Consider the following 23204-nt stretch of genomic DNA (forward strand, 5'->3'; position numbering starts at 1 on the left):
CAACTTGTTTTTGTTAATCTCATTGCATCTAAAAGGCGGTATGGCTCGTGACATATCCATCTGAAAATAATACCATTATCACCGAGATTGACATTACCCACTAATTGTTTAAAAAAAAACATATAAACGATTTGCATTACGTATTGCAAACTACAAGTGAAATATGTACATGCAATTGATCGAACATAATTGGGTGAGCGTATGTGTGTGTCAACTCAGAATAAATTTCTAGACTAAATATCACTGTGCCAGCCTCATCACCTTAATTCCTATCTTGCCCACTCCATTTTCAGCTATATATCCTTCCGCAGATACCAAAGGTATGAATCTAGAGATTTTATTTTTGTTTACCTTTAACGCCATTCCCAAATCGGATATGAGTATGTAGGATTCCATAGTTTTCAGCACGTATCATAAGATTTCACCATAATTTTTGCCACCTTAAAATCATCGCACCAAAACCGATTCCCAAATCGGACCACGTAACGGTTCCTCTGATTTCCCCAAATCGAGAACCTGTAGACTTATGCCGAAAAACAGCATTAGTACTTCCGGCATCAAAACAAATGATCAGTTTCTATTCATTGCCATTGATAACGATACTGATTCCCAAATCAGATAGTACAACCATCACATCTGATTCCCAAATCAGCGAAAAAATCTATCTTAATACCAGTTCCCAAACTTATCTCTTCCAACCCTGTTATATAGCAAACTTTCTTACCTGCCTCGCAGATCTGTCACTAGCACTTTCCATACAGGTGTATACTCAGCAATCCACCAACACCGTGAGCACCCAAACCGATTATATCCTCTTCTTTGCATCTGCAACACCATCAAACCATCAAGCAACATAGCTCACCAGCACCAAAAACATCTGACGAGCTTCTCTCTCTTTCTACCTGCAACACTATTTCGAAACAACAAAGCTCTTTTTCACACTTTATGCCTTTTCACCGCTTTCATTTATTTACCCCAACTGATCTCAGCGTGTGCTCACAACATCATTTCAAAACATCATTATTTCCTTTTTCTTTTCATTTCTACTTCACCTCCCAGGCACCGTAACACACACATACCCACACCCATCATTTCGTCAGAAATTCGAAGCATCCCAAGTTCGAACCTCGAAACATCTCACATCTCTTTCCCAACACCAAAAAATTCCTTTGCTCTCTTCCAGCCGGATTCAGCCATTTTGAATCTCAAGCCAAATCATTCCAATTACAAAAACACCTTTTCCACTCAAACTATCGATTATTTCACATACCCTGCTGCTTTTCCTCGTCGCCAATTGTAACAGGTAGCTCCGGATAATAAATGAAAACACGTACGATCCGATTTACTCGTGAATAATCCGTCTATTTCACCACTCACTTTTCTACGCGTCCGTACCGTAATCTTCCCGACAACGCTCTCCCCCTTCGTCCCCCTCTCGCTCTCCGCTTCTCATCTAAAGTCCTTTACCTCAAGGTACGTACAAAATTCTCTTTTCTTAGTAGTAGTCTCCTACAGATCCAACTCCCACGCTGAGGGAAGGTAACTATCCTAATGCACCTCTAAATGCTCCCTGGTTGGCTCTGCTGCGCTGCAGCAAGACATCGAAACCGTGGTTGACTGAGTACAAAGTGATCAGCATCTGCAAAGGACGTGCACCGCTGACTTCTGAATATGCAGCGAATGTCAGAATTCTGGACCCCGAGTAACGTCAGTCAACGATTTAGGAGTGACACTGGACAGCAAACTAAACTTCGCGAAAAACATTACAAGGACCACTGCTAAAGCTTTTGTCGTGTTGGGATTCATATACGCCGAAACGCATACGAATTCCGTGATGTATACGCTTTGAAGGTACTCTACTGTTCGCTGGTTCGCAGCATTCTGGAATACGCCGTAAAAATCTGGGCTCCGCATCACGACACACAAATTGCCAGAATTGAAAGAGTGCAACGCTGCTTTGTCCGTTTCGCTCTCGCCATGGAACGATCGGCTGAGATTGCCGCCATATGAACATCGTTGTCATTTAATTCATCTGGAAACCCTGCGACAGCGACGTGTTGATCTCCGAAGGATGTTTGCGTTCGATTTACTCAGTGGCCGAATCGATTGTCCGGCCCTCTTGGGACAGGTAAAGTTTTCAGTTCCGGTACGACGTTTACGACATCGAACGCTGTTTTGGTCTGCTTCTCATCGCACTGAGTACGGTCAGAACCATCTGTAGTAAAAAGAAGTTCATAATTTGTTTTAATAAATGTATCGGAGTAGGCATTACAAAGGTATTACTCAGAGTAGGTAAACAATAAGATTTTGAAATATTAAATTAGTCTTGTGAGATATTTCAACTCCAAAGGACGTGTTTTAAAAATGTTCTACGAAAGCGACCAGACCTCGGTGGACTTTGATTCACCCATTAGACGTCCCCCTGATCCATCGAAGCACCGTACTCCCCGAGGACCCGTCCCGGATAGCCCGTCCGAATCATCAGAAGACAATCCCGTTCTGCCACTCAAGTGCCGTGTATCAAGAGGACCCGTCCGCAATTGTCCGTCCGACTCCAGCAGCGCAAGCCCTTCCGCCAGTCCGTCAAGATATCGTGCATCCCGTCGTCCCTTTCCCGACAGCCCGTGCGATTCTGGCAGCCCAAGCCCTTCCGTCAGCCCGTCCAGGTATCGTTCCTCCCGCCGCCCCGTCTCTGATTACCCACCCGATTCTGGCAGTGTAACTCCATCCGTCCAAGGCCCCGTCAGTCCATCAAGAGATCGCTCCTCCCGTCGTCGCGTTGCTAAATACCCATTTCTTCCCTCAACGCGTCGCCGATTGTTTCGGTTTACTTCATCGATTCGGAAGTCCGGATCAAATAAGCGCGTTTCGTCCCGAAACTGCGGCTCAACGGTTCACTACACCATCCTCTTGAAAGGTGTTTCAATCTGTTAAATGAGCTCGATTCTATGTTTGACTTCCATCAGAGCAGAAATAGTTTTAGAAATAGCATCAGGCAAATAAATTAAGATTATTCAGTCTGTGCAGCATAGCTGAAGACGGTAAAATAAAGCTTGGTCAACTTCTCCAGCCCTGTGCGCGCCAACGGCCTCGTTAGTAGATTTGCCACCATGTCCTTGCATAGGCAGCACACGCACTCTTTATTTCTTGTTTTTCGATGAGATCCATTTTGTAGTAAAATTTCGTTGCGATATGCTTCATTTTTCTCGTCAGCTTATCTCTCTTCATGAGCTTCAGGTAACTTTGGCTGTTTTCGTGGATGACTACTCACTGCTCACCGCTTAGCTCCTGCAGTATAGTAGTAGCTTCAACCAAAGAGCATCTTGAGACGCCCCAGCAAGCGCGATGAGTGTTGCTTACGCTGTAGATAAGTGCCACACAAGTTTGTTTACGGCAAGCCCAGCTTATCGTTCCTCCGTTGATTTTGAACGCAAAACTGCTATGGGATTTTCTGTCGTCACAACTCTCCGCCCATTCAGCGTCGGAATATCCGATGATAATACTGGTTTCACTTCTGCTCAATCGTAATCGGTAGTCGGCCGTACCCGCACGTTCCAGCTCGGTCCAGTCCTCTTGCGTGACTTTATTTATCTTCTTGCTTAAGATGGATACCGCAGTCGAAATATTGAGTCGAATATTGACAGCTATGAGCAGCACTTTCCTGATCAACTTGACTGAATACCCAAGTGTTGGTCTCTAACGGTGTTCCTCCACTTTCGTTCTTGATGTATCCAGGATCCAACAGTATTTCGGACACCTTAGCTTCTGCTAAACCGCTTGATTCGACCAGCTCTCGGATGTACTTCCGTTGGCTCAGGAAATATCCGTCATGCTGATTGCTGATCCTCCTGTACCTCCATCACCCAGTTCGCTGATTTCGAATGACTTTTTCAATTTCCTCGCGAGCGCTTCAATCATCGTTGGATCTTCACTCACCTCCACGAGATCGTCGACGTATATGAGGGCGTAACACCATCGTCCTTTCAACTGCTTCCGATACAGGCACGGATCGGAATCACATCGTTGGAAGCGCTGTCGTATCAGCTTTTCATGTAGCTACTGGTTTCACGCTCTTGCTGCTTGCTTCAGATCGTACAAGCTTCGGTTCAGTAATAGAAATACACTAGAACGCCAATGGCGCTGTACTCAGTTTTCCTATTCAATTATTTTAAGGTGAATATAGAACGAAGCCACACCTTGAATTTTCGAAGGCACAAATCTGAGGAACCAAACATCGCACCTAGCTGAAAAGTTGATCGATTGGTCACCCGCTGGTGGTGACTAATCGATCATTTTTTCAGCTTAGTGCGATACTTGGTTCTTCTGATTTGTGCTTTTGAAAATTCAAGGTGTGGCTTCGTTCTATATTCACCTTAATAACTTTAGTTGTAATAATTGATTATGTTTAAGTGCCCATCTTGTAGAGGACCTTTTGTTTTGGCAAACAAAATTTATTTGACACTTATAGTACCGCTACTGACGCTGTAAGGGCGAGGCAAACTAGATGTTAGTCACACGAACAGTCGCGACATTGGATTTCTGTGGCTGGTTATTCTAATGGTTCAGTCGACAAACTTTGCCTTCGCTTCCTCTTTGTACGAATCTACATGGCTGCCGCATGTATATCTCCTGAAGGTCACCATTCGAATGCCGTCTTGACACCGTACTGCTTCACAGTCATGTCATTTTTCGCCGCAATTCGCGGCGACATTGGTTGGGATCGGGTCTGTTGTCCATCTCATGAAAACCATCGAAATCGCTTGAAACGTGCGACCTGACCTGTGAAATATTTTCTATGGGGATTCATTCGCCTTGCATATGATAAGCTTTGTACGTGTCTGGTATGTAGTACGTCGATCTAAGTTTGTTGTAGGTGCATCCAAACTTTTAGATAGTTATTATAGCTCCGCCACGTTACGACAAATCAATTACATTTCCAACGAAAATGGTCGCTGTCTTGATCTCTGTTTCGTGAGTGCTCGAGTTGTCGCGCCAGCTATCTTCATTGCTCCAGTCCCACTGGTCAAACATGTGAATCACCATCTTTCATTAGTCCTCACACTCGACGATCATTGTTCAAGCAAAATGATGACTGTCGCTCCCGTGTTTTACGACTTTCGTAATGCTGACCAGCAAAGCATTATTGAATTTCTATCTGCCATCGATTGTACCGCTGTCCTCGACGAACGCAATGTGAACAATGCTGCTCATACTCTCTCGCACATCCAGGGTCATGCGATTGAGCGACATGTACCTAAGAAAGCTTTCCTGAACAACAAACCGTGGATGACTCGTGAGCTTCGTGTACTGAAGTCCACGAAGAAAGCTGCGATTTAGAAGTACTCGAAATATCGGATGGTTTCGCTGCGAGACCATTACAAGAGATTAAACACCGCATATAATTTGAGTAGTCGCCTGTGCTTCCAACGGTACCAGGAAAACCTCCAACGGAATCTGAGGATTCGGCCCAAGTCCTTCTGGAAGTACGTTAACAGCCAACGGAAAGAGGCTGGCTTTCCTTCAACGAAAAATTCTCCTGTGACCGCGATGACATCTGCCAGTTTTTTTGCCGACAAGTTTGCCAGTACTTTCAACAATCAAGTCATTCCCAAACGTCAAATTCATCAAGCAGCTTGCAACGTTCCGTTAATGACTGGAAGTAGTCTATACAGACTTGACATCGACAATGCCATGATTTTCAGAGCCGCCTCGTCGGTAAAGTCATCGAGCAACTCTGGCCCTGACGGAATTCCTTCTGGGAAGCTAAAAGGATCACTGTTAAAGTTTCTCCAGACTTCGATAACTAATGAGACGTCCGATTTGAATGTGGTCCTCGGTGAAGTTGTAGCTTCTCAATCTTGACAAAATCAAAACGCTGATATTTTATTTTTTCCGACACTTCGGTCCTTTTGGGATCTCCTTGAGGGATTCAATAGTTACAGTGTTCAGATCCAGTGTGGTTCGGCAGAACCTGTAACTGTCGCATGGATCGAGTTTTCCCGCACAATCGCAGCCAAATCGGATTTGGCTGCGGCCCCCTGCCAAATGGTCACAGATCTTATTTGGACAACTGACGCTCAGGTTTGCTAAAGTAAACTCCTTACACCCTTCTCAGTCTATCGTATTTCAAGGTTTCCACCGGGTTGCCCGATTTTCCCCAAGGCTACTCGCGACCAGTTTCATGACGAGATGGGGATAGAAGTTGCTGGGAAGAGGCCAATGTCCTCAATGTGGTCTGTATTACATGATACCTATCCTTAACGAATATGTGAATGTGATTAGGATTGTTAAGAAAATGCAAATTTTGGTTTGTAGGTGAATAAAATTTATTGATAATAATTTATTGAACTATTTACACACTAACTTTTAACTTTGTCACAATCAAGCAGACCCACTTGCAACGGAGAACCTGTTGAGAATTGTGACGGAGAACGTCAGTACATTGATCAAATTGAAATTGATATTAGATAGTTTCTATGTGTTTAGCCTTCCTCTCTAACAAGTATGATTTGATATATCTAGTTTAATTTCAATATTGAATTAGAACAGGCAGTATCAAGCTATCTATGAACTACCCACTAAGAGTTTCATTCGACATAAGTCAGTTTCTTCTAAATGTAGTACATGTTTCTGTGTGCTATCCGTTGTGTATGAGTATGTTCAATCGTTTGATTCGAAGTCACCCTCCAACCCATTGTTCCTTTTTTTCAGATGTCGTGAGATCAACGCCAATTGTTAGTTTCCTAATGCCTACCAATAGTTTACTCGGAAACAAAGTGTCATCCTCACACTCAGTTCTGAGGACTCGTTTGCAGCCAGCCCGACTTGATGAGATACTTTTTGACCATGCCCTCGGCCACGGAGCTGATTCCGTGATCGAGCGACGGTCGCCCCAGCAGTACCGTTTTGAGACTAAGGTACCGGGTGACCGGCAGGTTGAGCGAGCTGCACAGCTGGAGCTCGTTTGACGTGAGTAGCTGTACGCCGGGCTGTTGCTGCGCCGCTGCCGCCGCCGGATCCTGAAGCGGCTGGTGCCGCGACGGATCCGTTCCCCGTGAGCTATCCGAGAAGTTTCTGCTGCTGAATGAGCCGTCGGAGAAGGCCCGGTCGTCGGTGTGGTGCGTGAGCCTTTGGCCGATGGAACTTAAGCTTCGGCCGTCGCTTTCGCTGGGGGATGGAGAAAAAAGGATAAGCACAAGGTAATTTTGATCAAAATAGTTTGGGAACAGTACCTTCTTCTTATCTGCGAGTTGCTGGACAACGCCGAGGATCCCTTGCTTGTCTCGCATGAGCCGCCTTTGCTTCGGTTGTCCTGTTAAAATTTGTCTTATACAGCCGGAGATAGTTTGACCGTTGGGACCAATTATACATGTAAGCTATTTGCAGTTCGTATTGTGTTCCGTCCGCGGCGCAAAAGCGAGTAGGTTAATTATTAGGAAGGTACCGGGGAAAGGAAAAGAGAAGAAACATAGAAAATTATATTAGCATCTACGTCCAATACTGGAGTCAAATAGCTCTCATGTATAATTGAGAAATGGGTTTCAATCTCGAAGGGTTGTTCACAATGGGTCTGAGTCGTTCGACAAAACGTCATTTGGCATAAAAAAGAGTGATGCGATTCTATAACAATCGGAGGCAATCGCTGTTACCTAATTTTCATCGACGACAAAATTCGCAAGATTTTCGTGAAGTTCTTGTGCGTAAAAACCGAAGAAGAGGTAACTGAAGCGTTACAGAATTTCGACAATATGGTCGAGCGACAGACTGACAAGAAATTTAAGACCTTTAGGACCGATAACGGAAATGTGTTCAATAGTAGTAGTTTCCAGAAGCTTCTGTAACCTATAGGAACCTGGCATCAGACAACTGTAGAACATGCACTCTAGCAGAATGGGATGGCAGAACGGGCCAATCGGAGCCCTTTGCATGCCCGAAGCCAACGAAGTCTGAGGATTTTCGTAGCAACAACGATGTCGCATATTCCAAAGCAAAGGCGGTGAAAATAGGATGCGAAGGCAGAAGAATGAGTCCTGATCAGCTTCGATGAGGAAAGCAAGGCAGGCATACCGGTTCTACAACAACAAAACCGTAGAGGACCACCGGTCTTATTAGCGTCTTGTACATGGTACATTTGGTGCGAGGGTGAATCTTTTTCGACTGCAGTTTCTTCTGGAGCCCGTAGTAGGCACGACTTCCACTGATGATGCGCCTTCGTACTTCACGGCTCACGTTGTCAGCCGTTTGCAAGGAACCAAGGTAGACGAATTCTTCTACCACCTCGAAAGTATCTCCGTCTATGGTAACATTGCTGCCAAGGATTGTCCTGTTCCGCTCAGTCCCATCTACCAGCATATACTTTGTCTTAGCACCTTCCAGGGCGATGATGAATAGAAGACAGGGAAGTCAATCGCATTGTCGTAGTCCCCGTCGAGATTCGAATTAACTGGATAGCTCACCCGAAATCCTTACGCTGTTCTGCACACCGTCCATCGTTGCTCTTATCAGTCTGGTAAGCTTCCGGGAAAATCTGTTCTCGTTCATGATTTTCCAAAGCTCTGTGCGGTCGATACTGTCGTATACCGCCTTGAAGTCGATGAAGAGGTGACGCGTTGGGACCTGGTATTCACGGCATTTCTGGAGGATTTGCCGTACGGTGAAGATCTGGTCCGCTGTCGATGAAACCAGCTTGGTAACTTCCCACGACCTCATTTACTTTAGGTAAAAGACGACGAAAGATGATCTAGGATAGCACTTTGTAGGCGGCATTCAAAATGGTGATCGCTTGAAAGTTCTCACACATTAATTTGTCGCCTTTCTTTTGGATGGGACAGATTATCCCTTCCTTCCATTCCTCCCGTAGCTGTTCGGTTTCCCAGAGCTTGACTACTAATTGGTGCAGACAGGTGGCCAATTTTTCTGGGCCCATCTTGATAAGTTCTGCTACAATATTGTCCTTACCAGCCGCTTGGTTATTTTTGAGCTGGTAGATGGCATCCTTAACATCCCTCAGCGTGAGAGTTGGTTTCCGTCCTCTGCTGCACCAACATAGTCATTTCCTCCGCTGCCTTGATCTCCGTGCCTACATTCCCTTCGCCTTTCAGATGCTCGTCAAAGTGCTGCTTCCACTTTTTGATCACCTCACGTTTGTCCGTCATTAGGCTCCCGTCCTTATCCCTGCAGATTTCGGTTTGCGGCACGAAGCCTTTGCAACTTCTTATGTATCTTCGCACTTCTGTATGTATCGCTCCACATTCTGTCGGGTTCCTTGCTGCAGCATTACCGCTCGCGCTGCGTCCTTCTCTTTTAGAACCGCTCTACACTCCTCGTCGAACCAATCGTTTCGTCGCCTCCGTTCTACGTATCCGATAGTGCTCTCAGCTGCTATGTTGATGGCTGCTTTGACTGTACTCCAACAGCAGTCCTCTAGAGGGGCCACATCGAGCACACCCTCGTCCGGCAACGCTGCCTCGAGATTCTGCGCGTATGCACCTCCACCGTTTATGATTCCCCACAGCACATTTCCAACGATCCCGCAACTCCCGAAGACGCATTATCTCGAGACGACGCCAGGCTATGGAAGTCTGCAATTCACAAGGACTATGTGAAATAGCCCTGGACTCAAACGGATCTCCCGCCAAGAAGGAAGGCCATTTAATGTAAATGAGTTTACAAAACGAAACACGACGCAGGAGGATAAGGCTCGTCACGAGGCTAGGCTGGTAATCGAAGGATATTCACAGTGAAAGAGGGTAGACTATGAAGAAACATACTTTCCTGTTGTATGTCATAGTTCGCTGTGATAACAATTGCCCGTTTGAATCTTGACATCGATCAAATGAAGCAGTTACAGCTTTTCTCCAAGGGGAACTCTCGGAGGAACAATCGCCCTGCTCTACTTCGAAGATCCTCAGAACAGGATAAAGGTCTGCAAGCTGAAAAAAGCCCTCTACGGAATGAAGCAATCGAACCGCGTGTGGAATCAAAAGCTGGATATTGCTTTGAAGAAGTTGAACTGATCTCGACCTCTTCGTTTTATACAATATAGCTGGCAGGGGCGGAAGCAGCTGAAGGACGATCCGGCAAGGAAGTTCCTGGTGGAAGATATCGGTAAAACCAAGCACGTTTTGGGGATGCGTATAACGAGAAGTCAAGGGAAGATTTCTATCGACCAAGAAGCGTATGCGGAGATCCTACTGGGGCGATACCAAACGTACAAGAGCAACCCGGTAACGACACGTTTGAATCCGAAAGACAAGCTTACCAGAGCAATGTAACCAAACGACGATGAAGAGGCCCGAACGAATAAAGCGTGCTCCGTACAACGTGGATGTCTGAAGTATCTTGCGCCGTGCACATGCCCGGACATACGTCAGGCGGTCAACGTGTTGTGCCGGTTCAAAAAAACCTCGGAGAAAAGCATTGGAATGTAGTCACACATCTGCTGAGATACCTGAGAGGCAACTCGAAGTTGCAATTGACCCACAGAAAGGACGCAGACTCGACGATTACAGGGTACGCTGATGCGGATTCGGCAACGAGCAGCACAGAGTTCCAGATGTGGTTAAACGTCTTGGAAAGGTCTGTTGTGACCATTTCGGTGTACAATCCTGTGGAGTGGATGACATGGAGAACACGTATAGTATTTAGCTTCAAAACGGTGAGTCAATAAGGACAGCGTCCAACATAGATCTGGTCCTCACAAGTTCCTACCTCATGCTTCCAATGGTGAAGCGATTACAAAGACCGCGAGCTATGAATTATGTACTTAGCTGGTAGTACAGCCTGTTCACCACAGCGTCTTCTAGTCGGCGTATGTTAAACCGTCTTCTTCTGACTTCAGCTAGATTGAGGAGGTACGTCCCGAGCGTCTGTTCGCCAAGAAGGTGCGGCTCAAACAGCGTCTGTACTGACATCCAACGGCTGAGTATGAAATGTTCTTCCACCGGAAGCTATACCTAGGGTGTCAGCCCGACGCGATGAATAGAGGACCTTAAGCCAACAACCTACCCGCTTCCCGAAACTCAAAAACCGTTACAGAAACCGAAAATGAAAGATTGTAGTATCTAGGCCGTACACAAAAAATCAATTCATTTGGTTTGAAATTGACTGAGTTATAGCAGAAAAGTGTCCAAAACACCAGTCACAGTAGTTCGGCACCCTATTCTTATAAACGCGGACCCTGAATACACGTTGCCGGTGTTCAAGACGAAAGAACTACTATAGAGGTCCTAAAATACATAGACATAGTGACCCCAACCATATTTTGCGCTGAATTTGTTTACAAACCGATAAAACATTATATTCAATCATTAGGTATTCATAATTCCCGGTCGGTCCAGGATCTTTTCGTAAAGGAAATTTCCTTGACTTCCTTGGGCATAGAGTATCTTCGTGCCTGCCACACGATATACGCATGCAAAATGGTCATTGGCAGAGGAAGCTCTCAGTTAATAACTGTGGAAGTGCTCATAGAACACTAAGCTGAGAAGCAGGCTTTGTCCCAATGAGGACGTTACGCCAAGAAGAGAGAGAGAGTATTCATAATCATTCACACATTTTTGTATTGTGAAATAATGCTTAACCCTTCAGCACGCGCGCTGTTATAAAAAGTACAACACTGTGTCTAGTTTCACATCTTAGAAGGGTTAAAACAAACGGTGGCCATATTGCCCCACAATCCCCTAATTCTGGGAAACGGAGTAAAGAACCAAACTAACAGTGTTCCTATAACAAAAGCTCTGAAAACTCTTGTCTAAAAGCTTTTACCATTGAACAATTCTTCGAGTTGAATAAACCAATGAATATAATAAAATCAATCGCACTCACCGTTCGACCATGTCCGTACGGACCCGTATTCCTGTGCTGAGCAGCCGCAGCATGCTGCTCAAAGTGAACGCACTCGTCCATCCGTTGAAGCCCGTTCCAGCGGTATCGATTCAACTCCGAAAGCCTGATGCGCAGTGATCGTTCCCGTTCCAGCGACCCAATCAGCCGCTCGAATTCCAACGACGTGTAAAACTGCGAGAAGGTTCGCAACCGCTCGCGGAACTCTCGCTGGTCACGGCTCATGCGGGCCCTCTTGGCGTTACCCCGGAAGAAGTTTGCTATCAGCTGATAGTCCCGTACGACCCGTTTCCGCCGGGCACGTTCGCGCAGTCTGCGGGTGTAGATGTCCACCTGGGCCAGCTTGAGTAGCATGTCGACGTCTTCGTCATCCGGCGATAGGGACAGTGTGGACACCAGCTGCTCTGCCGTAGGGTCGTATTCACGTTCGAAATCGTCCCGGTTGGGCATGTAACCTAGGGCAGCGGCCTCCTCATGGGAGCAATCCATGGGCGGAAGTTTCTGAACGAGCAGCTGCCCCAGAGGACCCGTATCATCCGACGTATGATCGGTTAGCTGCGGGCGCTGGTCAGTGGCCGTGGACCAAGTGTGGCGGCCAACCGTTCCGTTGAGGAACTTGGACACGTACTCATCCTTGGCTTCCTCCGGAGTGCGGGTTTCTATGTGCTTGCTGATGTCCTCCCAGTTGCCGAAACCATACTGCTCGATGGCATCCAACAGATGCAACTCTTCCCTAGCAGACCATCCTCCCCTGCCGCGGTAGATGGACAGAATGCCCGAGTCCATGAACTGGTACGAGTGGTCATTTCGATGCTGTCCAATCTCAGCTCCGGCCGCGAAGCACTGCAAAAGGATATTTTTGAATTGGAGCGATTTTTATAAACACCATAAATATTCTAATCAATCCCACGTATTAAAAAGATATTAAAATTGAGTTTTTTATAGAAGAATACTAAAATAAGTGTAACGAAAAAGAAACATTTATTGAAAATGTTTAAATCACGTGAAGCTCAGTTACATACAGAAGTCGTGACAATTACAAAAAAAAACCCGAATAATGTAAAGAATGTTTTCCAATTGGGAACATATTTGGTTGTTCTAGAACGATAACATGGTCCACTGCACGAATTTATTCTGGCCTGCTTACTCTCACACGAAATTTGACGTTTGAGCGGTGTCGGCACCTCTCAAACGTCAAATTTCGTGTGAGAGTAAGCAGGCCAGAATAAATTCGTGCAGTGGACCATAGGGCACTGCATTGTTTTGATTTTGTATGGGATTTTGACGTTTCTTGGCCTTGTTGTTTACAAAGTTTCTGTAAGAGTGAAAGAGAAGGAGACAATTTCATGCAGTGCCCTATAGTACTTAGATTATACATATTTACCTACATTAAATTAGGTACGAGTTAGTTTTTTTAATTTGTTCAAATAAATGTTGATTATTGAAAAGAGTAACAATCTTAAAGAAATCCAATAAGTTGAAATATTCCGCAGAGCAGTTACATCCTTTTCGTTTATTGAACTAGATAATTAGTCGCATCGCATCAATCTCAGCTGATTGTAGTAATTTGTTTTCATTCGATGATTACTTCATTCACACAAATAAAAACCTCACATTCATTCATAAATCAACGTCATCATCATCATCGAACGAGCAACGGCGACGACGATGAACCCGACAAAAATTCAATCTGCCACCCAGCCCAGACGCAGGTCAGCCATTTTTATCCCTCCCAAATCATACGAGCGAGCATCTGCCCTACTTACCGCCAGACACAGCTCAAAGTCGGTGCAAACGACGCAGTGGACCCGGATTCCCGGAATGTCTTCCTGGCAATTCGTGCAGGTGTACTTGGCGAACAGTTCTGTGGATGGAAAGAAGCGTTTTAGGGACGAAATCTTGCAATTTCGGACGATTTTTTCGGCAATCCGTCGGACGCGATGTGAATCACTTACCCGCCATGTTGGATGTGCTCGGCTCGTTCGTTCGGTTGGTTGCTTGACACACCGTCACCGATCAATGATGATTCATCAGATGCGTGAATTTATGGCAAAAAGCTCATTAACGGATTTTTACACGGTTGCCAAGTATGAGGAAAATCACTCAATGACACTTAATTAGCTATTCAAGCCGAGTACCGATTTGATTCAAACCTATGCTGGTAAATCTCACGCCGGACGAATTTACTGCATTTTCAGCAATCCTCAAAATTTTGCTGATTTTATTCAGTAAACTTTTGACATTTACGACGACAACCGAGATTGCTGAAAATTTCAGCAATTTTTATTGCTGAACAGATTGCTGAAATTTCAGCTCAGCAAAACTTTGCTGATTTTCAGCGAAAAAATTTTGGTGTATACTTTATTTATTCATTTGCGGTAACAATGTGACAATTATTTATTTGCCAGAGTCACAAATATTCCTAATTAAAACAACTTCGAAAGCGTTACATTAAGCACGTCTGTCTGAGAATCTGAGATCAATAACAAATATATGAAACAATATGAAAGCAAAACGTATTCAAGCGATATTTATTACCTACAAACTGTAATAAAAGTTACCTCTAGGCTCTAGCTCTCATAATCATTAACTGTACACTGTACACTCAGAAATAAAAGTATACACGAAATTACTATTATTTATGCATTTTGTATCCGCATCTCTCTCACTCTCTTTCTGTTTTCATGCTATCTGCCGTTTAGCCTGGGTTGAAGAGAAGTGTTTTGTCAACCCAGGCGAAGCACCAGATAGCATGAAAACCAGCGGGGCAGCGCGGACGTCAACCACGAATAGATGAGCCGTAGTCCACATGAATTTGACATGTTTGGGAAATTGACACTTTTGGGCACTCTGACAGATCTGGGATGTGAACGACATTTGCGAATCAGTCATTACCATAAGTTATTACTTAAGTAAAACGTGTAAAACTAGCAAAAGGTTATCAAAATTTTAGCGTGCAATCGTTCGAAATTACACGACAACGCGAAGATAGCAAATAAATCAGTAAGAAATTGTGTAATGCATCGATTTACAGCACAAACAATTTTGGACGTGTTTTTGTTGTGAGCTACGGAGATTTTGGCTTTCGCTGCCCCCCTGATGAAAACAGAAAGAGAGTGAGAGAGATGCGGATACAAAATGCATAAATAATAGTAATTCCGTGTATACTTTTATTTCTGAGTGTACGTGTACACCCGGATAAAAAATGACCATTCATTACATGGTAAATATTATTAACATATGACTGGTTTTATTGTTCACAATAAAACTCATAGTAGATAAGTTAACGCCGAGCCCGCGCAATTATCACCAACTTGCACATCAGCAGACAACGCACGTGGACCAGCACCAGCACCAGCACCGGCACCGAGGTCAAGTTACACCCGTGAGTCGACAACAGATAGGAATGCCAGACTAGCAAGTCTGTTAGGTAGCTCAGGGAACGTTAGGCCTTTGTAATAATTAATATGAGAGAATAAAATCAGTCTTAGTTCAACAGTGAAACGAAATAGTCGTTTTTTTAAAAACCCCTTCCGGGACGAGTAACCGATAGTTGGCGCAGCCGTGCCGGATTCAGTTCAGTGATAAGCGCGTGTTTCGAGTGTAAGCCACCGCTAAAGGAAAATTAGCGGCTTGTGTGAAAATCGACAGTTAAGTGTGAGTGTTTTCATCGGCAAGCGCATCCTGAGGGAACATCAGGAGGAACAGCACTGACCCACAGGACTGGATCCCGGCGAGACGAACCCTCCCAGATCATCGGAATCGAGGAACACGATCATCGGTGGTCAAAGGTTAGTCATAGCTTAAGTTTAATTTAATCCATATTAGTAGAGAAAGTGAATATTATTTAGTTGAATATTGAAGTGAATACTATTTTTTTAAGTGACTCCTATTTGTGCAGTGCAGTGTGAGAAGAAATAATGCCGACAAGACAATCTACCGTCTCCGACTTGCAGGAGCAGATAGATAATCTCCTACGAATTGTAGAAGATCAGAATGTTAGAGCAGAGCGCACGAATGAGCTGCTACAAGCCCTTCAGGCTGCAGCTCCTGCTCAGCCAACAGCCCCCGCACCATCCGTGCAGTTGGCTCCGGCATTTCCAAAGATTCCGGACCTAATTAGAATGGTCCCGGAATTTAGCGGAAACCCACGCGATCTACCACGGTGGATCGACTCCGTGGAAGAAAAATTAACAGAATCAAAAAAATTTATGCCGCCACAGGATATTCCTCAAATTCTGCCCATTTGGACGGGCATAATTAGAGATAAAATCAAGGAGAAAGCAAGCGATGCCCTCTCCGCGAGTCACACCCCTTTGGAGTGGGACTCAATAAAGAATACACTAATAGAGTATTTCGGAGATAAGTCCAGCTTATCTACTTTAGTGTCGAAAATGACAACCTTAAAACAAGGCGGACAAACAGTGACAGAATTTTATCAAACAACGAAGTCACTACTGGCAGAAATCAATGCCAAAATTTTAATTACCAACAACACGCCAAACGAAGCAAAGGCCATAATGGGTACCTACGAGACCCTTATAGTTAATGCGTTCGTTGACGGGTTGCACGACGCGACATCGGATCTAACAAGATCCACCCGTCCCAAATCTCTCGCTGATGCGTACCTCGTTGCTTCCGAGCACGAAGCGGCGATACACAGGAGACGCGAAAAGATTATAAAACAACCAATGAATGTTTTTAAAACAATTAAAGCCCCCGTTGCTACTCATAATAGGCAGCCTACGTATGTGCCGCCGGCACAACCGAGGCCCTTTTTTCCACACAATCAGCGATTAGCAAGACCGTTTGTCCCCAACCAAGGCTTAGCGATCAAACAGGAACCAAAATCGCATACTGGACTAAGGCCGCCCTTTAGGCCCGGGCATATCAACGTGCACGAACAGTATATTGATGAAGAAGGGCAACCACCCACTTCATCGCAATACAATCTTGCATACGAAGAGGAAGCAGAATACGAGCCTGGTCAAAGCTATAACTTTCAACAAGAAGAATTAGCCAATCATGAACATGACGCAAATTTTTCTCCAGACTTAGAACGAAACCCCCCGACGTGATTAACAATTTCCTTCCTTATTTAGAGCTCGACACCAGTCTCGGGAAAATTCGTCTTCTCGTTGACACTGGTGCGAACAAAAATTATATCTCGCCCAACTTAATTGATCCAAAACATATTAAATGTTTCCAACATCAAGTTAGAAACATCAAGGGTACATTTGATGTCGACGGGTACATCGAATGGAATCCATTTGAAAGTATCATAAGAAACTATGCTCTTCCAAAGCAAACGTTTTTTCTTTTCCGTTTTCATAATTTTTTCGACGGACTTATAGGATATGAAACTTTGCGCAACCTAAATGCCATCATCAACACTGCAAATAATTCTTTATTTATCGATGACAATGAAATACAAATGCTTAAAAAGTTCCCGAAAATGACAGAGTGTAATTTTCAAGAATCTTTATTACATAAACCAATAACAACCCCTTTTGAGAATGGTGATTTTTATATCGAACGAGATACAGAAGTCTCCCCAAACATCATCATACCATCCGGAGTTTATCGCGCTGAAAATAATCAAGCGATAATCCCTCTAATGAATCTTGATCAAAAACCCGGTATAGTTTCATTAGATCTTGACAGTATACCACTAGATATTTGTAATTTTGAGGAAATTGCCCCACCTGTAACCACAAACAAGCTGAGTACTAAGTTCAGTAAACAATTAAGATTGCTTCATCTTAATCAGGAAGAACGGAATGGTCTTATTAAAGTGCTAGCTAAGCACGAAAATACATTTTTCCAAGAAGGAGCTAACCTAAGCTTCTCGGATGCAATAAAGCACCGAATTAAAACTACTGACGATCTTCCGTGCTACACAAAGAGCTATAGATATCCTTTTTGCCACAAAGAAGAGGTGCAAAAACAGATATCTGGAATGCTCGAACAAGGGATAATCAGACCCAGCACTTCTCCTTGGGTATCACCCATTTGGATCGTCCCAAAGAAAGTAGATGCTTCGGGACAAAGGAAGTGGCGCCTGGTTATCGATTACAGGAAACTAAACCTGAAAACTATTGATGATCGGTATCCTATACCGAACATCACTGAAATCCTTGACAAACTTGGGCGTTGTCAATATTTTACGACTCTCGACCTTGCATCTGGCTTCCACCAGATAGAGGTACATCCAGAAGACATCCCGAAGACCGCTTTTTCAGTGGATCACGGATTATATGAATTCGTGAGGATGCCATTTGGATTGAAGAATGCTCCAGCAACCTTTCAAAGGGTGATGGACCATGTCTTGAGAGATTTGATTGGCAAATGTTGTCTTGTTTACATGGACGACATTATCATTTTTTCATCGTCTTTGCAGGAACACCTGGTAAACTTGTCCAAAGTCCTTCAGGCCTTGGAGAAAGTTAACCTCAAGGTGCAGCTTGACAAAAGCGAATTCCTGAAAAAGGAAGTCGCTTTCTTAGGCCATATCGTAACGGATGAAGGCGTAAGGCCCAATCCGGAAAAGATTGATGTAATTAAAAAATGGCCAATACCCAAAAACCAGAAAGAGCTTAAAGGCTTCCTGGGTCTTTTGGGATATTACAGAAGATTTATAAGAGATTTCGCTAAGATAACGAAACCTCTTACAGCCCAGCTCAGAAATGGAGAAAACGTCGAACACACTCCACAATTTCTGAAAACTTTTGAAACATGCAAAAATCTGCTTACTTGTAGTGACGTGCTACAGTATCCAGACCTTTCTCTACCTTTTATCCTGACAACAGACGCAAGCAATTTTGCAATTGGTGCCGTCCTGTCACAAGGAACAATTGGTAAGGATAGGCCAGTCGCCTATGCTTCCCGTACCCTTACGAAGTCTGAGGAAAACTACTCAGCCATCGAAAAGGAGCTTTTGGCTATTGATTGGGCCACTAGGCACTTCAGGCCATACCTTTTTGGGAGAAAATTCACGTTATACACGGATCATCAACCGCTAACGTACGCTCTAAATTTGAAAACCCCGAATTCCAAATTAGTTAAATGGAGATTGAGATTATCAGAGTATAATTTCACTCCTGTTTACAAACCTGGAAAGCAAAACGTCGTCGCCGACGCTTTGTCTAGAATTCCAGTGGGAAACTCTGAAATCAATGTCAATGAGGAAGCTCCTGAGGAACCTACTGATGACACATCAGATGATTCTTCAGTACATTCTGCCGATTCAGATGTCACTGATTACATTCCAAGCACGGAGCAACCTATAAACCACTTTTCAAACCAAATCATTTTGAAAATTGGAGAAACGGATAGTGAAACATTTCAAGAAATATTCCCAAGAGTCTACCGACGGGTTATTACCAAACTTATTTTTGGAGTACCCACACTTATCGGAATCTTGAAAGAGTACACTAATCCGATGAAGAACAGGATTTGCTCATTGAGCAAACCCACGAATGCTCTCATCGTGGAATTAACGAAAATTATGACGAAATTTTAAGAAGGTATTATTTCCCCAATTTGAAGAGGAAAATAAGACAATTCGTCATTATGTGTGACACATGCAACCGTAACAAATATGAAAGAAAACCATATAAAATTAAATTTGGCGAAACTCCGTTGCCGAAAGCCCCTATGGAAATCGTACATACCGACATTTTCATAGCGCAACCGAATATCTTCTTATCGTTTGTAGATAAATTCTCAAAGTATGCTTCTCTCATAGCTATTAAGTCTAGATCAATACCCCATGTAAAGAAAGGTTTGATCAAATATTTTTCAATACACGGATTTCCGAAACTACTTATTTCAGATAACGAACCAGCGATAAAATCTATAGAAATAAGAAGTCTTCTTTGCGAACTAAACATCCAACAATTTTTCACCCCTGCCAACCATAGCGAAAGCAATGGCACGGTAGAGCGGTTTCACTCCACATTGAGTGAGATATTTCGTTGTAATCGTGATAGGTTCCAAAACGTTTGTCAAAAAGAAAAGTATCTTTTGGCATGCACCATGTACAACAATGCTATCCATTCTTCAACGAAATTAAAACCCAGAGAGATTTTTAGAGCCTGTAAGGATGGAGAAGAAAGGCCTCTCGACATGGAAAAAATAATTGAAGCCAGAGATCAACTTTTCGACGAGGTCGCTCTACGAGCAAAGATATGCCAACAGAAACAGCTAGAGTGGCACAATAAACGAAGAGAAGATCCACCTCCTCTTGATTCTGGTCAGGATGTGTTAAACAGACGACAAGGAATCAAACAAAAAACGAGAGATTTGTTCGAAAACGTGGTAGTAGATACAGATCGCCATCAAACCTATGTAGATGGTGCAAGACGCAAATTGCATAAAGACAAATTGCGCCGCGTTAGAAAATAGAACAGGTCTCTCTCACTTTTACATGATTGATTTATAATATGCTAATACGGGAAAATGGAAAAGAAAGAAAAATTCCCCAAATTCAACAGTAATAACAAAATGATTAACCGAAAGAGGATTTTCGGCACTTTAAGGAGGGAGGATGCACCCTCTACCATTTTCAACTTTTGCAAAAAAAGAAGAACAAACATATTTTATAAATATTCAGAACACTTTCGCAAATTGTGTCATTTCAATTTATTAGCGTAAACGTGTAACTCAGTGCAAAACATTTATTTCTTCGATTATTGTAACGTTGTTCAACCAATCAAATCAATTTATAACGAAACACGATCAATATTTAATTTTCCATAGAGTTAAAACGAATATAACACAACTAACATTAGCCTTAATTTCAAAGATGTTACGTCTTACATTCATGTTATTCACCGCGTTTTTTATGACATCATGCGAGCCGCTACTACACATCATAAACACTTTAAACAATCCTATTGTTCAAATCAAAATAAATGATTGCAAAATTCAAACAGGATCCATAAAAATAATACATCCAGTTAATTTAGGCACAATAGAAGAAACCATTGAAAGTCTAACAAACTCATTTTATAACAAACTAACACCTACTAACCCATTACACGAGGTCATAAAGTTCAGGATAAAAAAGCTCTATTCGACTCTATACGGGCTGAAACCTCAGCAATCACGTCGACATCGAAGATGGGATTCCCTTGGCACCGCATGGAAATGGATCGCAGGAACGCCGGACGCTCAGGACCTCCAACTCATCAACTCCACAATGAACGACCTTATCAACCAAAATAATCATCAATACAGGATAAACGACAACATTAATAATAGGATTACCCAGCTGACACAAACAGTTAATAATATAGTAAATTCGATCAACGTAAACAAGGCCAGCATGGACACAACAGATGCAATCACCACGATGCTGAATATCGACGTCATCAATGAATTATTGGACAACATACAAGAGGCGATCACCCTTACGAGAATATCCATCGCAAATCACAAGATACTGTCTACGCGAGAGATAAACGTCATCAAATCTACGCTCCAAGACCAAGGAGTAACTATCAATTTTCCTGACGAAGCATTACAATTCGTCACCCCGAAAATTGCGGTGAAAAACGGAGACTTGCTGTATATTTTACAAGTCCCACAGCTTGAGGAAACCACATCGACCATAATCAGGATCTTCCCGCTCATCGTCAACAACCAAATCATCGAAGCACACCCAAACTATGTCATCCGACACGGTACGAAATTGTTCACTACGGATAAACCTGGAGACTTTGTACAAAAATCATCAAATATCAAAGAGTTTAAGGACGATTGCATCCAACCGATCATACTTGGAAAGCAGTCAAGTTGCAGCTCAATTCCAAAGAACGAAACAACACAGCAGTTGGCAAACGAGAATACCATCATTATCTCGAATGCCATAAACCATACATTACAAACTAATTGCGGACCAACCGACAGAGTCATCACCGGAAATTTCATCATCAGATTTCAAAATTGCACAGTTAGCTTCAATAATCAAACATTTCGGAACTTGGAAACCACCCTTATCAACACAGAAGTGCTACACGGAGCATTTCAAGGCAGTTTAATTAAGTGGAATTTAAGCAAACATCATGACATCGCAATAATTGGAAATACAGCCATCGAAAACCGGCGGAAATTGGATCACGTTTATTTGCGACAAGACAGTCTCCACTTCAAACTTTGGACAACGTTCGGAGGATTTTCGCTGACAACGGTAACTTGCTTCATCGTCATAATTCTACTAGTGAAGAGCATCAACCCTTGTTTGCGGCTAAGACATCAGGAACCATCAAACACCGATCCGAGACGGCTCGAACTTAAGGAGGGAGGAGTTAACGCCGAGCCCGCGCAATTATCACCAACTTGCACATCAGCAGACAACGCACGTGGACCAGCACCAGCACCAGCACCGGCACCGAGGTCAAGTTACACCCGTGAGTCGACAACAGATAGGAATGCCAGACTAGCAAGTCTGTTAGGTAGCTCAGGGAACGTTAGGCCTTTGTAATAATTAATATGAGAGAATAAAATCAGTCTTAGTTCAACAGTGAAACGAAATAGTCGTTTTTTTAAAAACCCCTTCCGGGACGAGTAACCGATAGTTGATATATTGTTACTTTTTACAATAGAAATCAAGCCCATATAGTTCGTACAATAAGTGAACATTAGCTTTATTAGTGACTAATTGATTCGATTGTTTTTCAATAGTTCTATAATCATTTAAAGTTATTATCAGTAAACATTAATTTAATTGGTTTTTATATAGTTGCAAAGTTGCCTGCAAAGTTCTCATGGACCTTTTATTAAAAAAGAGTTTATTTCTCAATTACACTTAAAAACAATTAGTAACAAATAAATAACAATAAATATTATTGTTGCTTGGATCAGGTTTGTATAATCAAATACAAAATCACTTGACATATTTTTTTTTAAGTTTTCGCGTTTTCGTTTTAAATTTGAGTACAGTAGATGTTTCGGTTATCGAATGTTATTCGCTGAAACTTCAACGACTGACAGACGTCAAGCCGTGTTGGCAGAGGAAGCTCTCAATGAATAACTGAAGAAGTACTTATAAAAAACTAGCTGAAAAGCAGGTTTTAGCCAAGTGAGGACGTTAAGACGAGAAAAAGATGAACAATGATTTTACTAATGTTTTCCAATAAATTAAAAGAAACTAGTAAACAGTAAACTACCATTGATAACAATACAAATACAATTTCTGTAATGGGGTCAATTGAACCGATGTTAAAATAAACATGCAATAATATTTGTTGTTATGTAAACAGATTTCGCCTTTGAAAAACCAAAGAATTCATATTTCTTGGTAACATTTTTTTCAGCATTTACAGATACTAATGGCCACATGAATTGTGAACGATTTA

General features: G+C 43.1%; 1 protein-coding gene across 2 annotated transcripts; it reads right to left on the reverse strand.

Annotated features, from left to right (window-relative positions):
- Positions 1-6302: 6302 nt before the first annotated feature.
- LOC109412594 (transcriptional adapter 2B) lies at positions 6303-13847 on the reverse strand. 2 transcript variants are annotated; one of them, XM_029860089.2, is made up of 5 exons: positions 13800-13847; positions 13611-13708; positions 11827-12687; positions 7233-7312; positions 6303-7167 (listed from the first exon to the last, which is right to left on the reverse strand). In XM_029860089.2, exons 1-5 carry the CDS (start codon positions 13804-13806, stop codon positions 6792-6794), a joined length of 1422 nt encoding a protein of 473 aa, XP_029715949.1. In that variant the 5' UTR covers positions 13807-13847; the 3' UTR covers positions 6303-6791. The 2 variants fall into 2 exon arrangements, with proteins under 2 accessions (XP_029715949.1, XP_029715950.1); XM_029860090.2 differs by having other exon boundaries at positions 7233-7376; positions 13800-13844.
- Positions 13848-23204: the final 9357 nt, after the last annotated feature.

Source organism: Aedes albopictus, chromosome 1 (assembly GCF_035046485.1).
Source record: "Aedes albopictus strain Foshan chromosome 1, AalbF5, whole genome shotgun sequence".
Classification (NCBI taxonomy): domain Eukaryota; kingdom Metazoa; phylum Arthropoda; class Insecta; order Diptera; family Culicidae; genus Aedes; species Aedes albopictus.

Excerpts from the sequence above, each read along its gene's own strand:
- LOC109412594 (XM_029860089.2), bottom strand. Across the intron at positions 7,313-11,826 it reads CGTACGGACATGGTCGAACG|GACAACCGAAGCAAAGGCGG; the intron begins GTGAGTGCGATT and ends AAATTTTAACAG. Across the intron at positions 7,168-7,232 it reads AACTCGCAGATAAGAAGAAG|CGAAAGCGACGGCCGAAGCT; the intron begins GTACTGTTCCCA and ends TCCATCCCCCAG.